Below are 23,276 nucleotides of genomic sequence, written 5' to 3' on the forward strand. Positions count from 1 at the left end.
TGCTGTGAAGAAGGACGTCTCTGGCTAACTGTCAGAAACGCCCTTCTGACCATAGAAGAGCTACGGTACCGGGACCGTAAGCTCTTCACACCGGGCCCAGATCAGGAAAGCCGACAGAGCACTGTCAGCTTTCCAGCAGTATATAGAACTGCCTGTGGGAAAAATGGTGAAAGGTCATCTTTAAGGTGAGGGGCAAAGTGGTAAAGTATATGTATATGTGATTGTGTGGGGTTAGGGGCTAGGCTGTAGAGGGCAATATGAATTTTGTGGCTTGCTATGGTCCAAAGTGTGTGAGATTGCAGAGATGGTGGTGTGAGTTTGGGTTTTGTGGGGGTCCTGTCACAAACGTATGTGTGCTATTGTGACGAAAAGTAGCCTATTGCGCAATCGGGTGTATTAACTATGTTTGTGGAAACTTTCAGCCAAATCGGTCGAGCGGGTTTTGCGTGATTGAGTAACAAACATCCAAACACACAAACCCACAAACATCCAAACTCACAAACTTTCACAGGATGTATCTATGTCCAGGAATGTGTATTTCCTGTATTCTTATTGATAATCATATACATGATGAGGTGACTAGACTGGAGTTGCTGGAGGGAGGACCTACCAGGAGCAACTCCATTCTAGACGCAACCATAGCTTTTCTCCATGAAGAAGGAACTTCTTACAAGCAGACACGCCTTTCCAGTCACATGACTTGAGAATGTCATGTGACCTTCTGCCGTCATCAGGTCCTTCCCGAGTATAGTATGTACAGCCTTTACCCATTCAGCCCGCCCACACAGCACACCAGCCATTCACAGCAGACCCCACACGTGGCCACGCCCCTATGTTTACTCATGGCTAGTAAACCACGTGTCAGGGAAGTCGCTCTTAAGGCGTTCGCACCAGGAAGGACATTTTAGTTTCACTTTCGCTCGGAGGAGACTTGTCCGGTTGTGGCCGCCTGACCGTACATGAGACGCTTCTCAGGTCTTCACATCGCGGCATCAAAGAACATGGAGGCCAGCCTGACTTGTGCGGTGTGCCTGGGAATCTTCCGAGATCCGGTAACTTTACCTCGCTGTTCCCATAACTTCTGTAAGCTCTGTGTGCGGGAATGCGCTAATCCCTATGATGGTCCCGATTTGTGGCCGCCTCCTCCGCTCAGGCCCCCCCGGTACGAGAACTTGTCCTGTCCGTTGTGCCGCAAGGTGAGCTCCCTGGCCGGCGGCCTGCATGCTTTACCCGTGAACACCACCCTGGCCGAGGTGGTCAGACTATTACCGCTGACCAAGAAGGACAAAGCGATCCAAACTGTGGAGGCGACCTGCGGGGACCAGGACCCGATCAACAGGGACTCCGACAAGTCTTATTGTGAGGAGCATCCCGAGTTCAAGCTGGAGCTCTTCTGTAGGAACTGTGAGCAGGCCTGCTGCGGAAAGTGCGTGTCCCTGCACCACCAGGGCATCTTCCACAACGTCAACCTGCTGGACATCATCTTCCAGGAGGAGAGGGTGAGCTTGTTAGCATAAGCATCCATATGTATTGGGCTGTCTACAGGAATGGCCAGCAGCACAGCTCTCTCATGGTCTCTATCTACCTAGATGTTCCAGCAGGTGCAACATTGTACCCATATTCCCTGCTGGCAGCAACACCCAGTGTCCTGCTTCCTCTCCTTCCACGCTCCTCCTGTCTTTCCCCAACCCATACCCTCTCCCCAACTGGAAGTGGCACTGTGTGTCCTGCTATCCACACCCCTCTTGCACCCTGGCAGTGGCACTGTGCATCCTACTATCCACACCCCCTCTCCCCAGCTGGAAGTGGCACTGTGTGCTCTGCAATCCACACCCCCTCTTGCACTCTGGCAGTGGCACTGTGCATCCTACTATCCACACCCCCTCTTGCACCCTGGCAGTGGCACTGTGCATCCTACTATCCACGCCCCCTCTTTCACCCTGGCAGTGGGACTGTGCATCCTACAATCCACGCTTCCTCTTGCACCCTGGCAGTGGCACTGTGCATCCTACTATCCACGCCCCCTCTTGCACCCTGGCAGTGGCACTGTGCATCCTACTATCCACGCCCCCTCTTGCACCCTGGCAGTGGCACTGTGCATCCTACTATCCACACCCCCTCTTTCACCCTGGCAGTGGGACTGTGCATCCTACAATCCCCACTCCCTCTTCCACCCTGGCAGTGGCACTGTGCGTCCTGCTATTTACACCCTTTCCCGCAGGCATTGGCACTGTGTGTGAAGCTATCCACGCCCCCTCCCCGACTGGCAGTGGCAATGTGCGTCCTGCTATCCACACCCCCTCCTCCACTGGAAATGGCACTGTGTGACCTATCCTTAGTCTCTGACATCAACATCAGATCCAGATGGGTGAGGGTCCAACACCTGGCGTTGCCACTGTTTAGCTGTTTGAAGTACTCTCAGGCTTTGTACACAATGTAACAGATTAATTTATTGTTGCAGCTCAATCCCATTCTAATCTGAAAAGTAAAGGTAAAATTTGCCTGAAAAGAGGACGTTTTACTTGCACGAACCCTACCCTACTTCTTGAATATGGTGAAAATTCTTCTATTTTCAGCAGAAGAAAAACTATTTAGACTCTATCAAACCCTAAATTTCTAGATGTATATGATGAATTGGGTGTCTCACATGTTTGTTTTATTTCCCTTCTAGCTTGTGTTTTTCAACAGTTTGAAGACCTTGCGTGAAGTGCATGAAAGACTCACAAAGGAAATATTGGATGACGAGAGAAAATGTGAAGTAGGTTGATGAATGCTTTGATACTTAAAGGGATTCTACCATTTAAACACTTTTTTTTTTTTTTTCTCACGTGTGAAAATAAGGAGACTTTAAAGGGGTTGTCCCATAACAAAAAAAACTTACCCTGCTACTAGAGGACTGAGAACTAAAAGTCACATGCACCTCTTGCTTGTGAATAGAGTGCCAGTGAACCTCCATGACTGGTGCTTCATTCACAAGCAGGAGGCATGAGGGACTTTCATGAGTGGTCAGGCTCTGAGCAATCTGACACTTATTCCCGATCTTGCGTCCTTAATGGGACAACTCCTTTAAAAGTGTTATCCACCTCTAGCGATGTTCTCTCTGACTTAAGACCTTGTGCATTAAAGGGAATCTGTTAGATAGTTTTTCTCACCTTTAACTGGGTCCAGCATGTAAAGTCCTTTCCTATGGTGCCCCTTCACTAAGCTTTCTGGTGCTGAAAAGTCAAGTTTGTTCTATTATCCCTGTGCAAATGAGCTGAATAGAGTTTTTCATTGCTTTCCATCAATGGACTTCACTATCTGCTGCTCTGTTCCACCTACTAACTGTACTGTGCATGTCTAATGATGACACAGTGCCCCAACTGAAGCCTCATCTGAAGCCATCTTCTTTCACTTTCTGATCAGACTTGCACAATATAGTTAATGGTCGGATGCTGTGCAGCAGATGGGGAATCCCTTTGATGGAAATCATGGCTCCTACAGCTCCTTTTCTGCTTATTTGTGTAGGTATTAAAGGGCAGTTTTTACAAGAGTGGAGCTGCAGTTCTGAATGGTAAATCATTGTAAACTCTGCTGACAGACTCTCTAAGGACAGGGTGTCTACTTAGTCTTGTATTTAAAATTTCAATGTTATTGTGTACTCTGGTTGCACTTACTAGATACTGACTTATCTTCAGTATATATACTAGACTAGATTCATATCTGTTCTCCATTATTCTGGTCTGCCAGGGGACCTGAATGAAGGAGAGCCGGACTGCCGAAACAGCAGTTACCTGTGGAGCCAATAGACTATAATGGTCTTTGCCATATTTATACTTAAACCAGTGGAAAAGAAAAATTCCTTTGAGCTGTGGTTTGTTTTGTTTTTTTTCACCAGTTTCTGCAACGGAGTCTCTGCTGGATGTCAATTTTTTTTCTCTCATGTGAAAGCCCTTTAACATAACTTGCTTAAGAGTGACTTTCCTGTCCTCATGATTCCTGCAGAGATCTAGCGGTAAGCACACGGACCCCATTATAGTCTGTGTGCTTTTACTGCACAGCGCTTGCCATCTGCATTTGTATTCCGTTCGGGGGGGTCCTCATGCGGACTCCCCCGGACGGAATCCAAACGCTAATATGAACGAAGGCTTAGCATCTAATATCTTACACTAGGAAGCTAATTAATTTATTTACTTTTGCAATTGCTAAACCTTTACCTTGGACCTCTCCATGGTAAGTGAAATACTGTGTTTTGTTTGTTTTTATGACCTATATTAAGTTTACATCCAGTTGTGTGTCAAAATTAATCTTGTATATGAGTCGCTTGACAAAATTTGCATGTGTGAACTGCACTCTTCATGTGTTAAAGGAAACATAGGAATTTAGGAGACAGAACTTGTTACTTACAATTACTGTATATACTGGGGCAACACAGTGGCTCAGTGGTTAGCACTGCAACCTTGCGGTGCTGGAGTCCTTGGCTCTAATCCTGCCAAGAACAAAATCTGTATGTTCTCCCCGTGTTTGCGTGGATTTCCTCCCATTCTACAAAGACATACTGAAAAAAAAATGTACATTGTGATCTCTATATGGGGCTCACAATCTACATAAAAAAATACTGTATATGCCATTTATATTTTCCACTCCTATTAATGGTAAAAAGGAGTGTGCCATTTGGTGCTTATAGTACCAAGTTGGGAACTTGAAGACCTGTACAAATATGCATTTTTGGGTGCTGATAGAACCTTGCAAAGATGCAAATTGTGTGCTCTCCTCAGCGCATGCGCAGTTCTTTGCCTGATGTGGGCAACATCAGATATGCATTTCACCACCAAAAACAGTGATGACTGCAAAGTAGTGGAGCTATCAGTAATGGTAAATGAGCGAAGGTGTAACATGGTTTACTCAGTAATGCTGAATGTCTATTAAAGTGGCCATATCGCTTGTCACTTTTGAACACGTTTCATAAGGGAGGGCAGAATGAAGCAAACTTGGAGAGTATCTGATGTGATAAGCATGTCATTCATGTACTGTTACATTGTGACCTATTGATGTGAAAAACATGAAATGGATTTGTCAATAGTTTGCTATAAGACAACCCATTATAATATATTGACTTATGTCTGCTTTGTAATTCTTATTCAGTCTATTCTAAAAGCAAATGAAGACGCAGTTACAGCTGCTTTTGATGAAGTACAGAAAGCTTTGGATTTGAAGAAGCAACAACTTCTAGACTTGGTTAAACAGCAGCAGGACAAATCTATAAAGTACTGTCAAGTACAGAAAGCCACCAAAGCTCATCACAAAACGACAGCTGAAAGTATCCTACAGGCTTGTGAAGACATTGTAGATGACAATGAACCAAGAAGCTTCCTTCAGGTAATCATATCCAAGGTGTACAGTGCCCATGTGTATCACATTTTAATATAGACTAGTTTGTTTGGCTTGGGGTTTATACTGGCTCTTGTTCTCTGGAAATTTTATAACCTATATTTTGTTGAATGCAAGTGCCATCACCATGCAACTATTGTGGAACCCACTGTGTTCCTAAGGGCTACTAGTATGGTTTGGCATTGCATGGTATGTACATGATATCAGGTTTATTGCAGTGGGAACATTCAATAAATCTGCAACATGTAAAAATACCTTTAATGATGTTAGTAAATTATGTACATACGCTTTTCATGAAATGGCAGTCATGATGCACTTGTAGTCACTCAACAGTGTAAGGCCGGGGCTCTACGGGACGTAAATGCTGTGATTATCTGCCATGGGTTACAGTCAGGGCAAAGTGGATGGGATTCTACCAAATCCCATGCTCTCTTTGCAGTAAAAACCACAGTTCTGTAACACACTGCAATTTCCAAAACCTGTGTGGTTTTGGAAATAGGAGCATTTCAATTATACCTGCAAAAACTCTGGTGGTTTTCTCATAGGTATAATTGTAACATAAATTCTGCAGAGGAAACCTCTGCGAACTTTCTAAAGCGCTGTGGGAAGAACTGCGATGCGTTGCTGTGCGGTTTTTCCACTGCTGTTTTTGCTGCAGGACGCCATGTGGGACCTTAGCATAAAGTAGTTTTCCTGACTTTACCAATTGATTACCTATCTTACAGTTTCTTAAGAAAGGTGCTTGGCAGGGGTCCTGGGGCTTGACCACGCTGGTCTTAAATTTGATACTTCGGACACTGGCAAAATGAGAAGCTTCCAATTTCTTCCATGTAGGACAATGGATGTTTTAAAATATGAATAAGTATTGTGGTGTCCAGTTTCTTTGAGGCCCTTTCATGTCCTAAGGCACAAGCGAGGGCATGAAAGGTCCAGCACTGGTGGGGTGTTTCTTACCGCTCAGTTGTGGCTGAGTGGTAAGGAACTACCCCTCTGACAGTACAGAGCTACGGATAGTACTGTCTGGGAAGTGTTCCTTACAGCCCGGCTATACTGTCAGGGGCACATAACAGAAAAGCAGGCAGTGCTCTGAGTTCAGCGCATTGTTGGCCTTCTAGGGGTATGTAAAGCCGTGTGTGGCTGAGGACATGAAAGGTCATCTTTAAATTATGAACATGTGCTTCTACACAAGAGGCCTATGGAATGAAAACCGACAGGAAAAAATGCTGACTTGTATACTTATTTACTGATAATATGTGTTCTCATTAGCAATCAGTAGATATCTAAAAGAGGTGTCTGTAATACTGAAGCCTGCTCTAATTTGGTCCATCCTTTAACCTTTTCGCTACCAAGGGTCTTTGGAAATTTTGCACCTCCAGTAGCCAGAGCAATTTTCATAGTTTTGAGGTCGACAAATCAAACCTAAATTGCAACATTAAAAAAAGCGTCCAAACATACCTATATATTTTCTTAAAGTAGACCCCTGCAGCATTGTCAGAATGCCACTTGGTACTGTATACGAACAGGCACCTTCATGCAATTTTGATTTAAAGTGAATGTTTTATGAAAAAATGCAAATAAATGTATATTAGTTGTTAAAAGCGGAACCCGCATGCACGTGTCTTCAGAAAATAGCTAGAACTGGAAGGAACAAAAATTTGCTTTGAAGTGTGTGTGTGTGTGTGTGTTACACTAAAATACATATTTGCACCTAAAACTCTTGTTCAGTCTCGCATTCATATACAAAATACATTTAAAAATAATAGCTTAAGGTGTATACAATGTGTGTATATATACTATATGTACCGCAAACCTCAACTACAACAAGAGCTCAGACTCCCAAAAACATGAACACAGAAGACAAGCAGGATTTTGCTGTTATTCACTAATGTTATAAAGCTATACTGCACCTAACAAACTGGGGCTGTGACACCAAAATCTAACTCTTTTCAGAGTACACAGCATACCGTATATAAAAACACAATTTAATTTAACAGTTCATATATACAACCATCTTCATTCAACTTTGCGGTAAACAGAGATTGCTAGCAAAAATTGCACACAAATTCTAATTTGCCACTAAAGTGTGGCTCAAGAAATCCCTTTCTGCAAACATAATGTACTGTCCATAAAACTGCAATATGTGAGGAGTTCATACATACCACACATGTATATACTTACAGGGGCGGGTGTTAAAGAATCAACAAAATCTGCACACAGTACCACACGCCAGAGGATTAGATATGCGCGTCTGCACACCGTACCACATGCCGTAGGATTAGATACACGCCTCTTCACACAATACCACACAGGGGAGGATTGATGTGTGTCTGCACACAGTACTACACTTTGGAGGATTAGATACATGCCTCTGCACACATTACTACAAGCCAGAGAAATAGATACGCGTCTCAGCACACAGTACCACAGGGGGGGAGGATTAGATACGCGCGTCTACACACAATTCCACATGACAGAGGATTAGATACGCATGCCTGCACACAGTACCACATGCCGTAAGATTAGATATGCATGTCTGCACACAGTTTCACTTACCAGAGGATTAGATACGCGCCTCTTCACATAATACCACACGGGAGAGGATTAGATACTCATCTGCACACAGTACCACACGCCGGAGAATTAGATATGTGCATCTGCACAAAGTACCACACCAACAAGGATTAGATACTTGCATCTAAACACAGTACTACACGGAGAAGGATTAGATACAGCTCTACTCCAGGTATCCATAACAACTGATGACAGGTTTTTCACTGACATCCAAATTGAGATGCACATAATCGCATGACGCTTATGGACATACACACACAAACATGCAAAATTGGACAATTCTTATGGGACCACTACACAAACATAAAAGGTAATATACCCGTGCAAAGCCGGGTCCTCCCTCTAGTATGTATGTAGGTCAGGAAGGGTCATTACAAATTACTAAATCTCAGAGGTGCAACATGGTGGCTCAGTGGTTAGCACTGTAGCCTTGCAGCACTGGAGTCCATGGGTTTGAATCCCACCAGGAAGAACCTCTACAAGTAGTCTGTATGTTCTCCCTGTGTTTGTGTGGATTTCCTCCCATTCTACAAAGACATACTGATAGGGGAAGAAATGGACATTGTGATACATATGTGGGGCTCACAACTTATTTATTATTGTTTATGTAGCACCATTAATTCCATGGTGCTTTACATTTGGGGGTTACATACAGTACACAGAATATACAGGTAGATATAATACTAACAGTGACTGACTGGCACAGTGGGGTAGAGGGCCCTGCCCATGAGGTCTTACAATCTATGGGGGAAGGGGGGTAGAGACAGAAGGAGAGGGGGAGACTGTACAGATGGCAGTGCAGTGATAGTGTTGTTAGAGGTTGTAGGCCTTCCTGAATAGGTGAGTCTTAAGCGCCTTCTTGAAGCCTGTGATTGTGGGGGTCAGTCTTATGTGTCTTGGTAAGGAGTTCCAGAGTATGGGGGATGCACGGGAGAAATCTTGGAGACGGTTGTGTGAGGAGTGGATGAGAGCAGAGCGGAGCAGGAGGTTGTTGGAGGATCTGAGGTTAAGTGTGAGCAAGTAGTGGGAGATTAGGTTGGAGATGTATGGAGGGGACAGGTTGTGGATCGCTTTGAATGTTAACATTAATAGCTTGAATTCAATTCACTGGGCTATGGGTAGCCAGTGGAGGGACTGGCAGAGGGGAGCAGCTGATGAAGATCAGGGGGTGAGGTGAATTAAGCGAGCAGCGCAGTTTAAGGTGGACTGGAGGGGGGCGAGGGTGTTTGCTGGGAGTCCATGGAGAAGGGTGTTGCAGTAGTCTAAGCTGGAGATTATGAGGGCATGGACGAGCATCTTGGTAGTTTCAGGGGTGAGGAAGGAGCGGATTCGATGGATGTTCTTGAGCTGGAGGCGGCACAATCTACATTTAAAATAAAAACAGGATTTCACAGAAAGGATCCAGCATTTCTTAACGTAGATGACTATACTTGTTAATGCCTCAAATACTGCCAGAAAATCAAAAGCTGTCCATTAGTTTTAGTTACGCTTTAACATGCCTGTGTGACACACGGCTGTGTTCAGTACCGGACATAGATATGGACTGTTACAGTATCAGATGATTTTGTTATGTGTCTTTAGTTAACATTTCTTTCCTTTCCCTTTGCAGGTGGCCTGTGGACTAAATAAAAGGTGTGTATTTCAGCAAACCCAGCAACATTCTGCTGTTACTGGTATGGAAAGTAGTGTTTACTAGCTTTAACCACTTCCCGACATCCGCCGTAATAGTACAGCGCTGCCGAGAAGGACTTCCCTCAAACCGCCGTACTAATACGGCTGCTGTATGGTGCGCACACAAACTGTGTGCGCACCATGCCCTGCATGTGTCAGCCGTATGTTATGGCAGACAAAGCCTTGTAACACCCGCGGTCGGAATCGGGTCCGATCACAGGTGTTAACCCCTGAGATGCAGGCGGTCAAACATGACCACCGGCATCTCAGGGGTTTCGGTTTACTACGGTGCGGATTGGCACCCTCCACGACGGTGTCAGGGGGTGCCGATGTACGTAGGGGGCAGCTCGGGGTCTGATCAGTGACCCCGGGTCTGCTCCATCACTTTCCCCCTCCACCTACTTGGTTGATCCTGCCCAAAAGGAAACTGTCAGCCCTGTGCGTCTATACAGGCTGACAGCTTCCTATACACTGCAATACACGTGTAACACGTGTATTGCAGCATATATCTAGTGAAGCAGTGATCAGCAGATCACTGCTTCAATCCCCCATAGGGACAGAATAAAAAGTTAGAAAAAAGTAAAAATAAAAGTTTAAATAAAATTAAAATAAATTAGAAATAAATAAAGCCCCAAAAATCCCTTTTTCCCCATATAAAATGTTTTATTATGTAAAATAAAGAAAAATAGAAAAAAAATTACATATTTGGTATCATTGTGTCCATAATAACCTGAACAATAAAATTAAAACATTTAACCCGAACGGCATAAAAAAAAATAGCTAACCGCACAAAATAATGATTATTCACCACCTTTGCCTTACATAATGTTCAATAAAAAGTAATTCAAATGGTCAGATGAAAACCAAAATGGTACCAATAAAAAGCAGAGGTCATCCTGCAAAAAATAAGCCCTCAAACAGCTCTGTCTAGCGAAAAATAAAAACGTTATGCCTTTCAATAGATGGCGATGTAAAATAGATTTTTTTTTTTTTTTTTTTTTTTTTTTCCCTAAATTTGAATTTTATTCTGCACAAACAGCAACGCATTAAAAAAAAAATCATATAAATGAGGTATCGCCGTAACCGTACCGACCCGCAGAATAAAGGTAACATGTTACTTATGCTGTACGCTGCACAGGAAAAAAAATAAATGCTAAAAAGCAATGCCAGAATTGATGTTTCCTTTTACATCCCACCCAGAAAGAGTTAATAAAATGTAGTCAATAAGCTACAGGCACCCCAAAATGGTAGCATTGAGAAGCACATCTAATACCGCAAACACCAAGCCCTCATATGGCCACATTGCCAGAAAATAAAAATCTAGCTTGTACAATGTGAAGATAAAAACCCCAAAAGTTGCCAAATCATTAGGACATAAGTGGCTGCGACTAGAAGGAAATGTATAAGCTGTGCGAGTGTTTTCAGGGGACACCCCATATTTAGAGCTTATGAGAGATAATACACCAGTGCTGATCTCCCAGAATGCCCCTCTTCCCCACCTGTGTCATAGGAGCTAGTGGGAAAATAGAATGGGATTTGGTGTACCCAATTTACTCCGCACAGCTTACATATTCACTTCGGGGTTACTAATGCTCACTACATCACTTAATAAATTCTTTGAGGGGTGCGGTTTTCAAAATGGGGTCACTTTCTAGAGGTTTCCACTGTTTTGACACCTCAAGGGCTTTGTAAATGCGACATGGTTCCTGAAACTGATCACAGCCAGATCTGCCCTCTAAAAGCTCTTTGGCGCGCCTTCCCTTCTGCATCTCGCTGTGCGTCCATATATTAGTTTACACCCACAAGTGGGGTACTATGGTAGTCCGGAGAACTTGCCTAACAAATTGTGGGATGCGTTTTCTGCTTTAACCCCTTGTGAATGTGCAAATTATAGGACTAAACGAAAATATTAGTAAAATCAAATTTTGAAAATTTCACCTCCATTTTGTCTTAATTCCTGTTAATCACTTATAGGGTTGAAATACTTGGTATATGTTGTTTTGGCTTATTTAAGGGGTGCAGTTTTGAAAATGGGGTGATTTTATGGGGGGTTTTAATGCAAGGGTCTCTCAAAACCCCTTCATAACTGGATTAGTCCCTTTAAAAAATGGGTTTTGGAAATTTCTTGAAAATTTTGAATATCGTTGTTTCACTTGTAAATCTTATAATGTCCGTAAAAAATAAAAGGGTGACTAAAGTTTGATGCCGACATAAAGCAGAGATCTGGGACATGAGATTTAGGATATAATTTTGGCTGTAATGCACATCATTTCAAACTTTATCAAATGCATATTTTTGAAAATCTCCACCAAATTTCCTATTTTTTTCATAATTAAACACAACATATCAACCAAAATTTACCACTAACATGAAGTACAATGTGTTAGGAAAAAAAAATCTCAAAATCGCTTTGGTAAGTTAAAGCATTCCAAAGTTATTGCCACGTAAAGTGACACATGTCAGTTTTTGAAAAATCGAGCTTGATCAGGAAGTCAAAAAGTGCCATCGGTGGGAAGGGGTTAATACTTGGTACCACTTGCTAGTTTGTCACTCTGTTCTTGAAAAAAATTCATATAAAGTCTTTGCAGATGAGCGTACTTCAGTAGGACAATAAAATAGTAATTCTACTAGTATGGGGGAGCAGTCTAGCTGGGTACAGTAGTTTAGGGCTTGCCTCCATTAAATCTAGTGTATAGTATGCATATGACATGCAGGCTGCTGAAAACAACAGTATGTTTATAGTTTGTCGTTTGTGTTTTGTTTCATGTTACTTTGTTTTTGTTTCCTATTACAGGATGAAGTCCAACCTTGAACTTCTGGAGTTTTGCGCTGATCGCAATGAAGACCTGTTGAAAGTTCTACCTCAGTGTGTAGAAGTACAGGCTGTGCTGGATGCAGTTTCTGCTCTGAAGGCTACAAGCAGCTCCAAGGGTTAGCAGCTTTTACAGAATATTCTTGCCATTTTATTTTTTTTTGTTTGGTCACACTTACGTGTTCCCCTTTTTATTACCAGAATGTTTGTGCAAAACTGGTTGAGCCTAGCAGCTAATAAATGTATTTTTTTTTTCAAATTGCGCATTTTTCTTTCTCTAAAGGGTTTCTGTTGGGTGGCCTTTCTTTATAAAGGTGGTTGTATATTTTTGGGGGAGGGGGGAGAGAGAGGGGTTGGCTTGAGTTTAAATTAGTGTGTAGTTCAAATGGGTGTTTTTTTGAGGGGGGGGGAAAAGTGTCATGAACATTTTCCGGTGCATTTTGCTTTATAACTCCCATAGAAATTAATGGGAGGCGGGGAAAAAATGTGGTGGTTTTTGGAAGTGGATTTTGCAGGCCCATCTCCAAAACTGTGTGCGGTCTCCTTTCCTGTCCACTTGGGTACCTCCTCTCACGGCTAGCAGGATCACTGGGAAGGCTAGCAGTACCAACAGGCTCTCAGCAGACCCACCCAGATGGTGGGGTGGTTTTCTTGGATAGTCAAAAAGGGAGGAGGTGGAGTTATGTTATCCCAGTTATTTTGTAATTAGAATAATAAGATGTAATGGTAGGTACACTGTATAAATGAATTAAAAAAAAAAAAAAAAAAAAACTGCCTCACTTAATGAGCTGCAGACAAAAAAAATTGCAAAAAAGACCACTGAGGAAAGTCTTTTTCTTTATATTTTTTATTGCAACGTTTTTCACAGGAAGCCTGCACAGTTTTCCTCTGCCCCTATAATACCTATGTGGAAAACACCAGTGTAAATGATATGCTGCAATTTTGAAATTGTAAATTTTTTTTTTTTTTTTTTTGTCTGTGTGGATGGGATTAGCCAGCATGGGACTCCCATCCTTGTGGTGCCATTTATTACATGAATGCGTGTATTTCTTGAAACCATGTGTATTTCACATTTTTGACCAGTGTTAGTCACTTTCATTATGTGAAAACCCACATATGCATATTTAGGCTAAGGACAGATGATGACTTTGGTCTCAACTAAAGATTGTCACATCCCTCTATGACCCCCTTCATTAAAGTAAGTGAATAAAATCCCTGAGCTCATGCATCACTGGGCAAAAAGTTGGTTTTTGTGTTGGGCTGCCTTCACACGGAGTTTACGCTCTGCTCATTCTGAACGTAAACTCGTTCAGAGTGAGCACCGTAAAAAACAGATCCCATTGACTTCAATGGGTGCTGGCAAACGCGTGCTACCCATTGAAATCGATGGGAGGCTTTTTTACCTATTGCTTTCAATGTGATAAGCAGCACCCATTGAAGTCAGTGGGATCATTTTTTCAGCAGCATTAAGGGTTGCAATGTGACTCGCCCACTTATATTTAGTAAAGGAGACCTGTGAACTTTGGTCACATGACTGGAGTCTCATCCAAAGTCTCTGTATCACCCTAGTCTAAATGCATGTTCTGTTTGTGGTGGGGGAAGGGTTCTTTACGAAGCCAGAGAAACGCGTGGTTTCAGGAAACTCTAGCTTTAAATGAGTAAAACTAGCACAATCTATAGCACCTTGGGGTGCCCTTAGATGGGGTGTCCTGGCCACATCTGGCATGTTAATTGTGGGTACTAACCTGGACTCTCGTTTTGAAGCAATGGCAAGTAGTCAGCCTGGCAATTAGTAAGAATTGCATGTGTCTAATTGTCAGGCTTCACTTGCCATTGATCCATTGAGTCAGATGGGAAAGTCAAGGTGTGACCTGATGGTTAATGCATGACTTATGCAACTGAGATAGTCTAGTGCATTCTGAGACTGGGCTCACACTGTACTGCTTGTATTCAATTTTTAGCTATTTTATATGGCATTTTACCATGCATTCCTACAGGGTCTCACATTTCTACTATAGCCATAAACTAGAATTTTTCAATTTGATGGCCACTAGCTTACAGCCTTAAGTACATAGTAACATGTACTACTATTTACCTTTATCCCCATGTCGGGAACACAAAGCACTCTTTTTTTTTTTTTTTTTTTTTTTTTTTTTTTCTTTCCTCCTATCGTATGTCTTTGTAGAATGGGAGGAAATCCACAAAAACAGGGGAAGAACATACAAACTCCTTGCAGATGTTGTTCCTGGTGGGATTCAAACCCAGTACTGCAAGGCTGCAGTGCTAACCACTGAGCCACCGTGTTGCCCTACTATTTACCTTTAACCCTTTCGCTGCCAGGCACGTACACTGTATGTGCTCCCAAGGTGGCACTTCAGTAGCCGAACACGTACTTAGTACGTCCTCCCTACTAATGCCGATATCTCTGGACTGCATCAACATATCTTGATGCTTTAAAATGCATTTTAAAGAAGAGACTCTCATCTTTAAAATTATACCAGGGACTTGATGATTTTACTTACAGTCTTGGAGCCATTCACTGTTGAAAACACTTTGGCATTGAGATCCAACTGCAGATCTCAATTCGACAGCGTTTCAACAGTGAATTTCTCCAAAACTGTACATCCAATCATCGAGTTCTTGATAGCATTTTAAAGATGAGATTCTCCTCTTTAAAATGCAATTAATAGCATCAAGATATGTTGATGCAGTCCAAAGATATAGAGCTCCGAAGTGTCCCCCCCCCCCTCCTGTCTAAGCTAGCAATTTGCGATCTAACAAGAAAGGCAGAGGGACACGAGCAGCCCAGCAGAGAGAGACACAAGAGAAACGATCTCTCTCTGCATAACTTGTATGTGACAGCAGGAGGGGGGTGGTAGGGACTCTATTGTCCCTATTAACCCTTCTCCTGCCAATCAGAGCGTATACTATACATTTGTCTGTCACATACAGTTATAATGTAATTCCCCCCTGAGCTTTTCTAGTGGGGTATTCTTGTTATACCTTCTGAACATAACCAGGAAGTTTATTGGCGCTGTGACCCAGACGTTTACCATTGTCCAGGTCGCAGCACCAAAAAAAAAAAGTCGCAGCAAACACTTACACAACATATACATAAAGTCGCAAATAAAGTTTACATTTCACCCAATCCCTGTCCTGTCTATACCTGAGCTTTCTACAGTAAAATACGTCTCTAGTGATATCCGTTACACATTAAAATAATAGTAATAACGATTATCACTAGAGATGAACGTATAGATTGCTAAAATTTTTATAGGGGAATGGAAAATAACATTTTTATGTAAAGTCCTATTTAATTTGCATGCACAAAATGGGATGGCGCATTTCTGCGATTTTTTGGCGATTCTTTAACACCCGCCCCTGTAAATATATACATGTGTGGTATGTATGAACTCCTCACATATTGCAGTTTTATGGACAGTACATTATGTTTGCAGAAAGGGATTTCTTGAGCCGCACTTTAGTGGCAAATTTGAATTTTTGCTAGCAATCTCTGTTTGTGGCAAAGTTGAATGAAGGTGGTTGTATATATAAACTATTAAATTGTGTTTTTATATACGGTATGCTGTGTAAAAAGTTAGATTTTGGTATCACAGTCAGTTTGGTAGGTACAGTATAGCTTTTTAACATATTAGTGAACAACAGCAAAATCCTGCTTGTCCTCTGTATTCGTGTATTTGGGAGTCCGAGCTCTTGTTGTAGTTGATGTTTGCGGTACATATAGTGTATATATACACATTGTATACACCTTAAAGGGATTCTACCACTAAAACACTTTTTTTTTTCCTAGTTACCACGTCGGAATAGCCTTTAAAAAGGCTATTCGTCTCTTACTTGTGGAAGTGCTCTCCGCCGCGCCGTTCGTTCAAAATACCGGTTTGTACCGGTATGCTAATGAGTTCTCTTGCAGCGATGGGGGCGTCCCCATCGCAGGAGCAGCGATGGGGGCGTCCCCATTGCAGCTCGAAAACTCACCGCAGCGCCGCCTCTCCGGTCTTCGGTGTCCTCCCCTTGCCTCTTCAGCGTCTGTCGGACGCCTGCGCAGTATGCTCTCTGTTCGGCGAAGATTGCCGAACGTACTGCGCATGCGCGAAAGTTCGGTGCCCGCACTATGGCTGGGATCGCAATTTCGCGCATGCGCAGTACGTTCGGCAATCTTCGTCCAACAGAGCGTACTGCGCAGGCGTCCGACAGTACGCTGAAGAAGCAAAGGGAGGACACCGAAGACCAGAGAGGCGGCGCTGCGGTCAGTTTTCGAGCTGCAATGGGGACGCCCCCATCGCTGCTCCTGCGATGGGGACGCCCCCATCGCTGCGAGAGAACTCATTAGCATACCGGTACAAACCGGTATTTTGAACGAATGGCACGGCGGAGAGCACTTCCACAGGTAAGAGACGAATAGCCTTTTTAAAGGCTATTCCGACGTGGTAACTAGAAAAAAAGTGTTTTAGTGGTAGAATCCCTCTAAGCTATTATTTTTACATGTATTTTGTACATTTTTCACTGAATCTTTGAGCGGCGGTCCTGCCAGCGGTCAGCACACCACACCGCTATCATGTGTTACAGTGTTAAGCTGTTTATTTTGTGAAGTGAGAAAAAGACCCCTGATGACTCTTTTTAATAGAAGAAACGCTGCGTAGGGTCATAAATTCCCAGTTAGTCAGTGGACTTATCATCCAGTTCAGCATTTGTACGGTGACCTGACTGTCAGTGCCTCTCTCCTCTCTGTTGGCGTGGCAATAGGCCAGTAACCTCAGAGGGGGGGAGTGATTTGCTGGCAGTTCATGCTTTGGGTCCTGTTCACAAGTTGCTGTTTGGAAAAAAGCCACTGTGGTTTATTAGGGAGTGAGGGTTTCAATATCCTATAGGGCATATATAGGTGTATATACAATTGCCCCTCCCTAGTTATTTCTTCACTTTTGTATGGACTGAACAGGTGGAACACAATCATTTTGTTTTACTTTTTGGATTGGTTTTAAAGGATATCAATAAAAGTGAAATTTTATGTGTTTATTTTTTTGGGCAGATAGTGTCATTTGTCCCTCCCATTTGAACTTTCTAATATACACACATTTGTTTGAAATCAGTGAATTTTTACATAGTGTATATATACACATTGTATACACCATAAGCTATTATTTTTACATGTATTTTGTATATGAATGTGAGATTGAACATGAGTTTTAGGTGCAAATATGTGTTTTAGCGTATATTTTTTCAAAAAATTATTTGTGTTGGTCGCAAAGTTGCATGAAGGTGGATGTGGCTATCGATGACCCATTAAGACATTTGTAATCTTCAGATTGTCTACTTTCAAAAAATATATATAGGGTTTAGGGGTTCACTTACTTTTCATGGTGTGTAATCCCTACATTTTATCGGATGATACTTTTAACATTTCCAGCTTCAAAGCAGAATTTTGTTCCTTCCAGTTCTAGCGATTTTCTGAAGACACGTGCATGCGGGTTCAGGCCATAGTGATATGTATGAACTCTGCACATGTTGAACTCTTATTTTTAGGAGGTTTGGTGCATTTAATTTTTTGTTTGGTTTCCGCTTTTAACAACTAATATACCGTATTTTTTCGGACTATAAGACGCACCTAGGTTTTAGAGGAAGAAAATAGGGAAAAAAAATTTTGAAGCAAAAACTGGTAAAATATTTAATATATGGGAGTTGTAGTTTTGCAACAGCTGCAAGGTCACATTGACAGGTGACCCTGCAGCTGTACGGGGATACATAGAGTTTTTTTTTTGCGGGGCCACATGTACTTTTTAGTTATACCATTTTGGGGGATATCTATTGCTTAGATCACCTTTTATTGAAAAAAAAACCCGGTGGTTTATGATATGATTTTTTACTTTTATATATATATTCTAGGGAGAGGAGGTGATTTAGAACTTTTATTTATTTCATATTTTTATTATATATTTTTAAAGCTTTTTTTTTTTTTTTTTCTTTTACTATTTTATTCCCCAACCGGGGCTTGAACCTGCGGTCACTTGATCGCAAGTCCCATAGACGGCAATACAACTGTATTGCCGTCTATGGGACATTCTGTCTATTAGTATTACGGCTGGTCATAGAGACCAGCCGCAATACTAATACAGCAGTGACAGGCCTGGGAGCCTCAGTAGGTCTCCCGGCTGTCACCCGGACAGGTCGGCTCCTGCAATATCGCCACGCAGGAGCCGGCCTACATCTTTACAGGTACGGGGGAGGCACAGGTTCGGGGGAGAAGGGGCCGCTGATACTGACCCGGCATCCGCTGTACTAGAGAGGCTGATGCCGGGGAGGGATAGACGCCGGGGCCTGAGACATCGCTACGCTCCTCTGCCCTGCATGAAGCCAGCGGCGGGGGCAAGGAGGAGCGGAATAGCATCACTCCTCCCGCTGCTGCTGGCTTCATGCAGGGCAGGGCAGCGATGTCTCAGGCCCCGGCACCTGTAATGGTGTCTATCACTTGCCGGCTTCCGCCTCTCTACTAGAGCGGGTGCCAGGCGCCACATTCGGCCTATAAGACGCACCCTTCTTTTCCCCCCCAAATTTGGGGGGAAAAAAGTGTGTCTTATAGTCCGAAAAATACGGTACCTTTATTTGCATTTTTTTCATAAAACATTCACTTTAAATCAAAATTGCATGAAGGTGGCTGTTCGTATACAGTACCAAGTGGCATTCTGACAATGCTGCAGGTGTCTACTTTAAGAAAATATATAGGTATGGGGGGGTTGGATGCTTTTTTAATGTTGCAATTTAAGTTTGATTTGTCCATCTCAAAACTGTGAAAATTGCTTTGGCTACTGGAGGTGCAAAATTTCCAGAGACCCTTGACAGCGAAAAGGTTAATTAACAAAGCCATTTTTAATTTAAAAAAAGGACCTTATACTAGGCGCCATCGTGCGTTTTAGATATACCAAAAGATATGTGCTTTCTTTCTATATATGCAAATGTTTCTCACGTGCAATGGTGACACTGGCATTTGTATACCAGTAAGTATAGACAAGAGGGTGACTTCAGTAATTTGGTAACAAATCATGGTTGTGCTTTGGGTGTATGAGCTTCCGTGTTTTCACAAGAATCTCAACATCACAGGCCATTGATCGAAAGATCTCCATGAAGAATTTTTTTTTTTTAGTGCTGGGCTCCTGCTATTGGCAGTGTCTGTTCTGATGTTAGAGTATCAGAATGGAGGTTTCCCTGATAGACTGAAACAGGAGAACATTCCACTTGTGTCCATCGATTTTTCACATCAATGTTAAGACAAAAAAGGGGGAGTTCTTTGTCTGACTTCCTGTACCCCCCCCCCCACACCATAAAAAAAAAGTCCTCTGAAGGATCACCTAACGTACCCTAACTTGTGACAGACTAAGTACAATTGTCCAGGAGACAGATAAGTGGAGTCTCCAAAAATAAATCTTTGTTTTTATAAGCCCCGAAATAGAAATGGAAGCACTGAAGGTTTTTCTTTTTGTTGTAGATCTGAATAAACCAAACGGAAGCATTTCTTTTACATCCATATCCAGAACTTGGAATCGTGGAATGACAACTAATGAGACGTTTAGTGTAAGTGGCTACAAATTCATTCCTTCTCAAAGGGGTTGTGCAGGTATAGTCTCCCACCCAAGGTGACATCTGACATGGAAAGGTACAACTACATATTGCATGGTTGGGTTGTCAAGGCGTCAGCTGTGTGTTCTATGAATTTGAATAGAAAGCCGAATACTTGGTAACGTGACTGCTCAGTTGGGTCTCTAGGTGCCTGTTGTCAGCTTAAGCAGCCCCTTTATAAATGTTCACGCTTACTGGAAGTAATACTGTCTATTGCCTTTCCAGCCTGTTCAGGATCAGGAAATAATTTATCTTCAAGGTCAAATGCTAAAAATGTCCATCCGCTTTGTGTGCATAACAAAGATGGCAGAGTATCAGCACTTGAGCTATGAGGTAACAATATGCCTAAATGTGCTCTTCTTACCTAGAAATATAGACCCTATATCCAACAGTTTGTTTTGTAATTGGTAGGAGCTTCGTCTGAAATACTATGAGCCGTCCATTGTACAAGAAAGCGGGGCTGTTTCTGCTCCTGAAAGCCCATTTGTCTGCAATGTCAATAATTTCACCTTCGGTGTAAGCAGAGAAAAGTCCACCAAAATGAAAAGACAAGACTGGGGACGTCCAGTTTATGGGAAGAAAGATGTACTCAAGCTAAAACCTGCAAAAATAGACTTTGGCAGAATGGAGCAAAAGGACCGGCTTTTTGCATGTCCGCTCGAAGGTCCTAGTTCTTCCTCAGGAGACATGAACACTAGTTTGACCTCTGCCATGGAAGTGGAAAAACCAGAGAAATTCTGCGAAGGTGTAAGCAACAAAGCCTTGTTTCAAAATTTTTGTTTGGGTAAATCCGAATATGCAACCATGAAGAAGACTGGTAGAAATGAGAAATATTGTAAAAAGATGAAGTCCACATCATGCTTACCGACATTTCTGAACACCGGACCATTTGGGAGCACGTCTGCCATGGCTGAGAGATCTGCTAATATGTTTCTATGTAATACAGAAGGTATGGCTACTGGTTACCTAAAACCCTTGTCCCAAAAAAATATGAGATTATTATTTTTTTTTTTTATTATTAAATAGATGCTGTAGTATGTTACCATAAGAAAGGTTGTTAAACAATTGGTCTTCTTGCTTAAACATTAGAGTAAGTTTGTTTTTGTTTTGTTTTTTTGGCAGCGGATTTTGACACAGAATCCGCCTTAAAATCCGCTGCCAAAAGCGGCTCCATTGATTTCAATGGGAGCTGCTCACTTCTTTTTTTTTTTTCTACTACCTAGTAGCAGAAAAAAAAGCAACCTGCTTTTTCTTGTCACGGAATCCGCCATATTGTCTGGTGTGAACACTCTCCTGACTAGGCCCATTCATTTGGGCCTAATCCGGAGCGGAATGCCGTGACTGAATGCCGGTGCACTCAGGGCTAATAGTTTGTCATTTATCTGAACACCTAAATATACTGTACTCATAAATGTATTATTGGTTTTTACTTTTCTAGAGAACATGTCGGTCAATTCCTCCTCCTCGTCCGAAGAATTTTATGATGCAAGTTGTAATGTAGACCCAGATGTGGAGCAGCCCTGTGAACAGAGCAACAGTCAAAACTCTACAAACGACCATGAATTCTCCTCTTTACAAGGGAGTCCGCATTAATTCACTTACTCGTATGTCATAATATACTCAGTTGTGTACCTCCAGTCTTGTAAGTTTTGCCATGATGGGGTCTGTGCTTGAACCCCCTGTAATCACTGTTTTTGATAATTCATACTTGCCACTTCTTCCTGCAAGATACAGCACCTGACTTCTGATTTGGCGCTGGGCTTGTATGCACCTTTTCTAGTCTCTTCTCAGGTTTGTCTCCTTTATCAGAAGAAGCCAGGTGCTGCATCTTGCAAGAAGATTAGGGAAGTATGAAATTCACAAGACCTGGAGACCATAGTGTGGTGAGGGGTCCTATGAGGCCCCCTGGCTTAGAGAGCAGAACACAAGGGCGACTGCTGTGACCCCTACAGCTATTTATTCTCTCTTTCGTCAGAGGGTGCTCAGCAAAGTTCTGGGGACCTTCTGGCTGAATACAGAACAAACTGAGTGACCGTGCCTGGTGCAGGTGCAACACTACAGTGGTCCTGGGCTGCTGGTCAAAAAGACAAGGCCCACGGGGGTTGGGGGTGGGGGGTTCTTGTATTTGACAGCTGTGGTTTAGGGTTACATGACAACTTTGGCCACAATTCTCATTGTGCAACGAAGGCCTGGAGAAATCTCCTTGTGACTCCGTCACTGATGTAAGTGAATGAAGTGGTATTTTGACCGTTAGAGTGCTGCGACTGCCAAAAGTGCAATGACTGCAGAATTAATTTGACGGTCACAAATTTTGAGCTCATAAAGCAAATCCATTCCCTTACATTAGTGAAGGTAGTGCAACACTGCAGTCTTTCTTCGCTTGACGAGTGTTATGCCAAAGTTATCATGTAGAATAAGCCCTAATTCAATCAAGACCTGAAAACTTTTGATAGGTCTTAAAAGGGTTATGTGGGGAAAAACAGCTTTGGGTGGGGCACTTTGTACCTTATTTGATAATTCCATTCTCAGACCACTGCGAGGGGCAGAAATAGTCTCCCTCTGCCTCCTCGAGAGATGTTCTGACTCAGGGTTACCTGTCCAATTAGCTGCCAATGTAAAACCCAGCAGTCACTCCTACACTTAAGTTTTTAGTAGGATTTTGCACTTTGGTTAGACATTTTACCTGATCTAGTGTTAATTCAACGGTACTTTCCAAAGTTTTTTTGCTTGTAAATGAAATTATTCATGTATATTATAACAAAATGTGTGTACATGATGTAGAATATATATTTGTATTCTATATCAATCCAGTCATGAAACCTTGCAGCAGCATTGTTACATCCCAACTGATATTGCTCTTTACATACATTATTTGCTTAATAATATTTACCACGATCAAGCAATTAATTTAGTACAAAGTATATAGCTGTGTGTGTCCACAGTAGCTCGCCGCTTCTTTCTTTTGAATGGAGACTGCTGCAGATAGTTGGTAGCTTTCTCCATCTGCAATACCCCTTTTAAGCCTATGACCACACGTGGCGGCTGCTGTGGTATGTCCTACGGTAACTGCTACGGCTTTACATTACAAAGATTGAAAACCACTGCGAAATCCACAGCATTAACTGACATGCGGGCTACAAACGGGGGGTATTTCCTGCAGTCTGTAAATGGGATTTACTGAAATCCTGTCCGTCTCTGCTGTTATGTTTGCATAAGGTGGCCC

At 42.5% G+C, this 23,276-nt stretch overlaps 1 protein-coding gene across 1 annotated transcript; it reads left to right on the top strand.

Moving 5' to 3' along the window:
* The first annotated feature begins 897 nt into the window (after positions 1-897).
* LOC142195756 (uncharacterized) lies at positions 898-22,118 on the top strand. Its single transcript, XM_075265777.1, has 9 exons — positions 898-1,499; positions 2,672-2,758; positions 5,125-5,358; positions 9,551-9,573; positions 12,407-12,543; positions 19,923-20,008; positions 20,279-20,386; positions 20,465-21,002; positions 21,492-22,118. Exons 1-9 carry the CDS (start codon positions 960-962, stop codon positions 21,644-21,646), a joined length of 1,908 nt encoding a protein of 635 aa, XP_075121878.1. The 5' UTR covers positions 898-959; the 3' UTR covers positions 21,647-22,118.
* Positions 22,119-23,276: the final 1,158 nt, after the last annotated feature.

This window comes from Leptodactylus fuscus, chromosome 1, assembly GCF_031893055.1.
Source record: "Leptodactylus fuscus isolate aLepFus1 chromosome 1, aLepFus1.hap2, whole genome shotgun sequence".
NCBI classification, from domain to species: Eukaryota; Metazoa; Chordata; class Amphibia; order Anura; family Leptodactylidae; genus Leptodactylus; species Leptodactylus fuscus.

Excerpts from the sequence above, each read along its gene's own strand:
- LOC142195756 (XM_075265777.1), top strand. The coding sequence starts at position 960 with ATGAGACGCTTCTCAGGTCTTCACATCGCGGCATCAAAGAACATGGAG. Across the intron at positions 2,759-5,124 it reads ATGACGAGAGAAAATGTGAA|TCTATTCTAAAAGCAAATGA; the intron begins GTAGGTTGATGA and ends ATTCTTATTCAG. Across the intron at positions 5,359-9,550 it reads AACCAAGAAGCTTCCTTCAG|GTGGCCTGTGGACTAAATAA; the intron begins GTAATCATATCC and ends TTCCCTTTGCAG.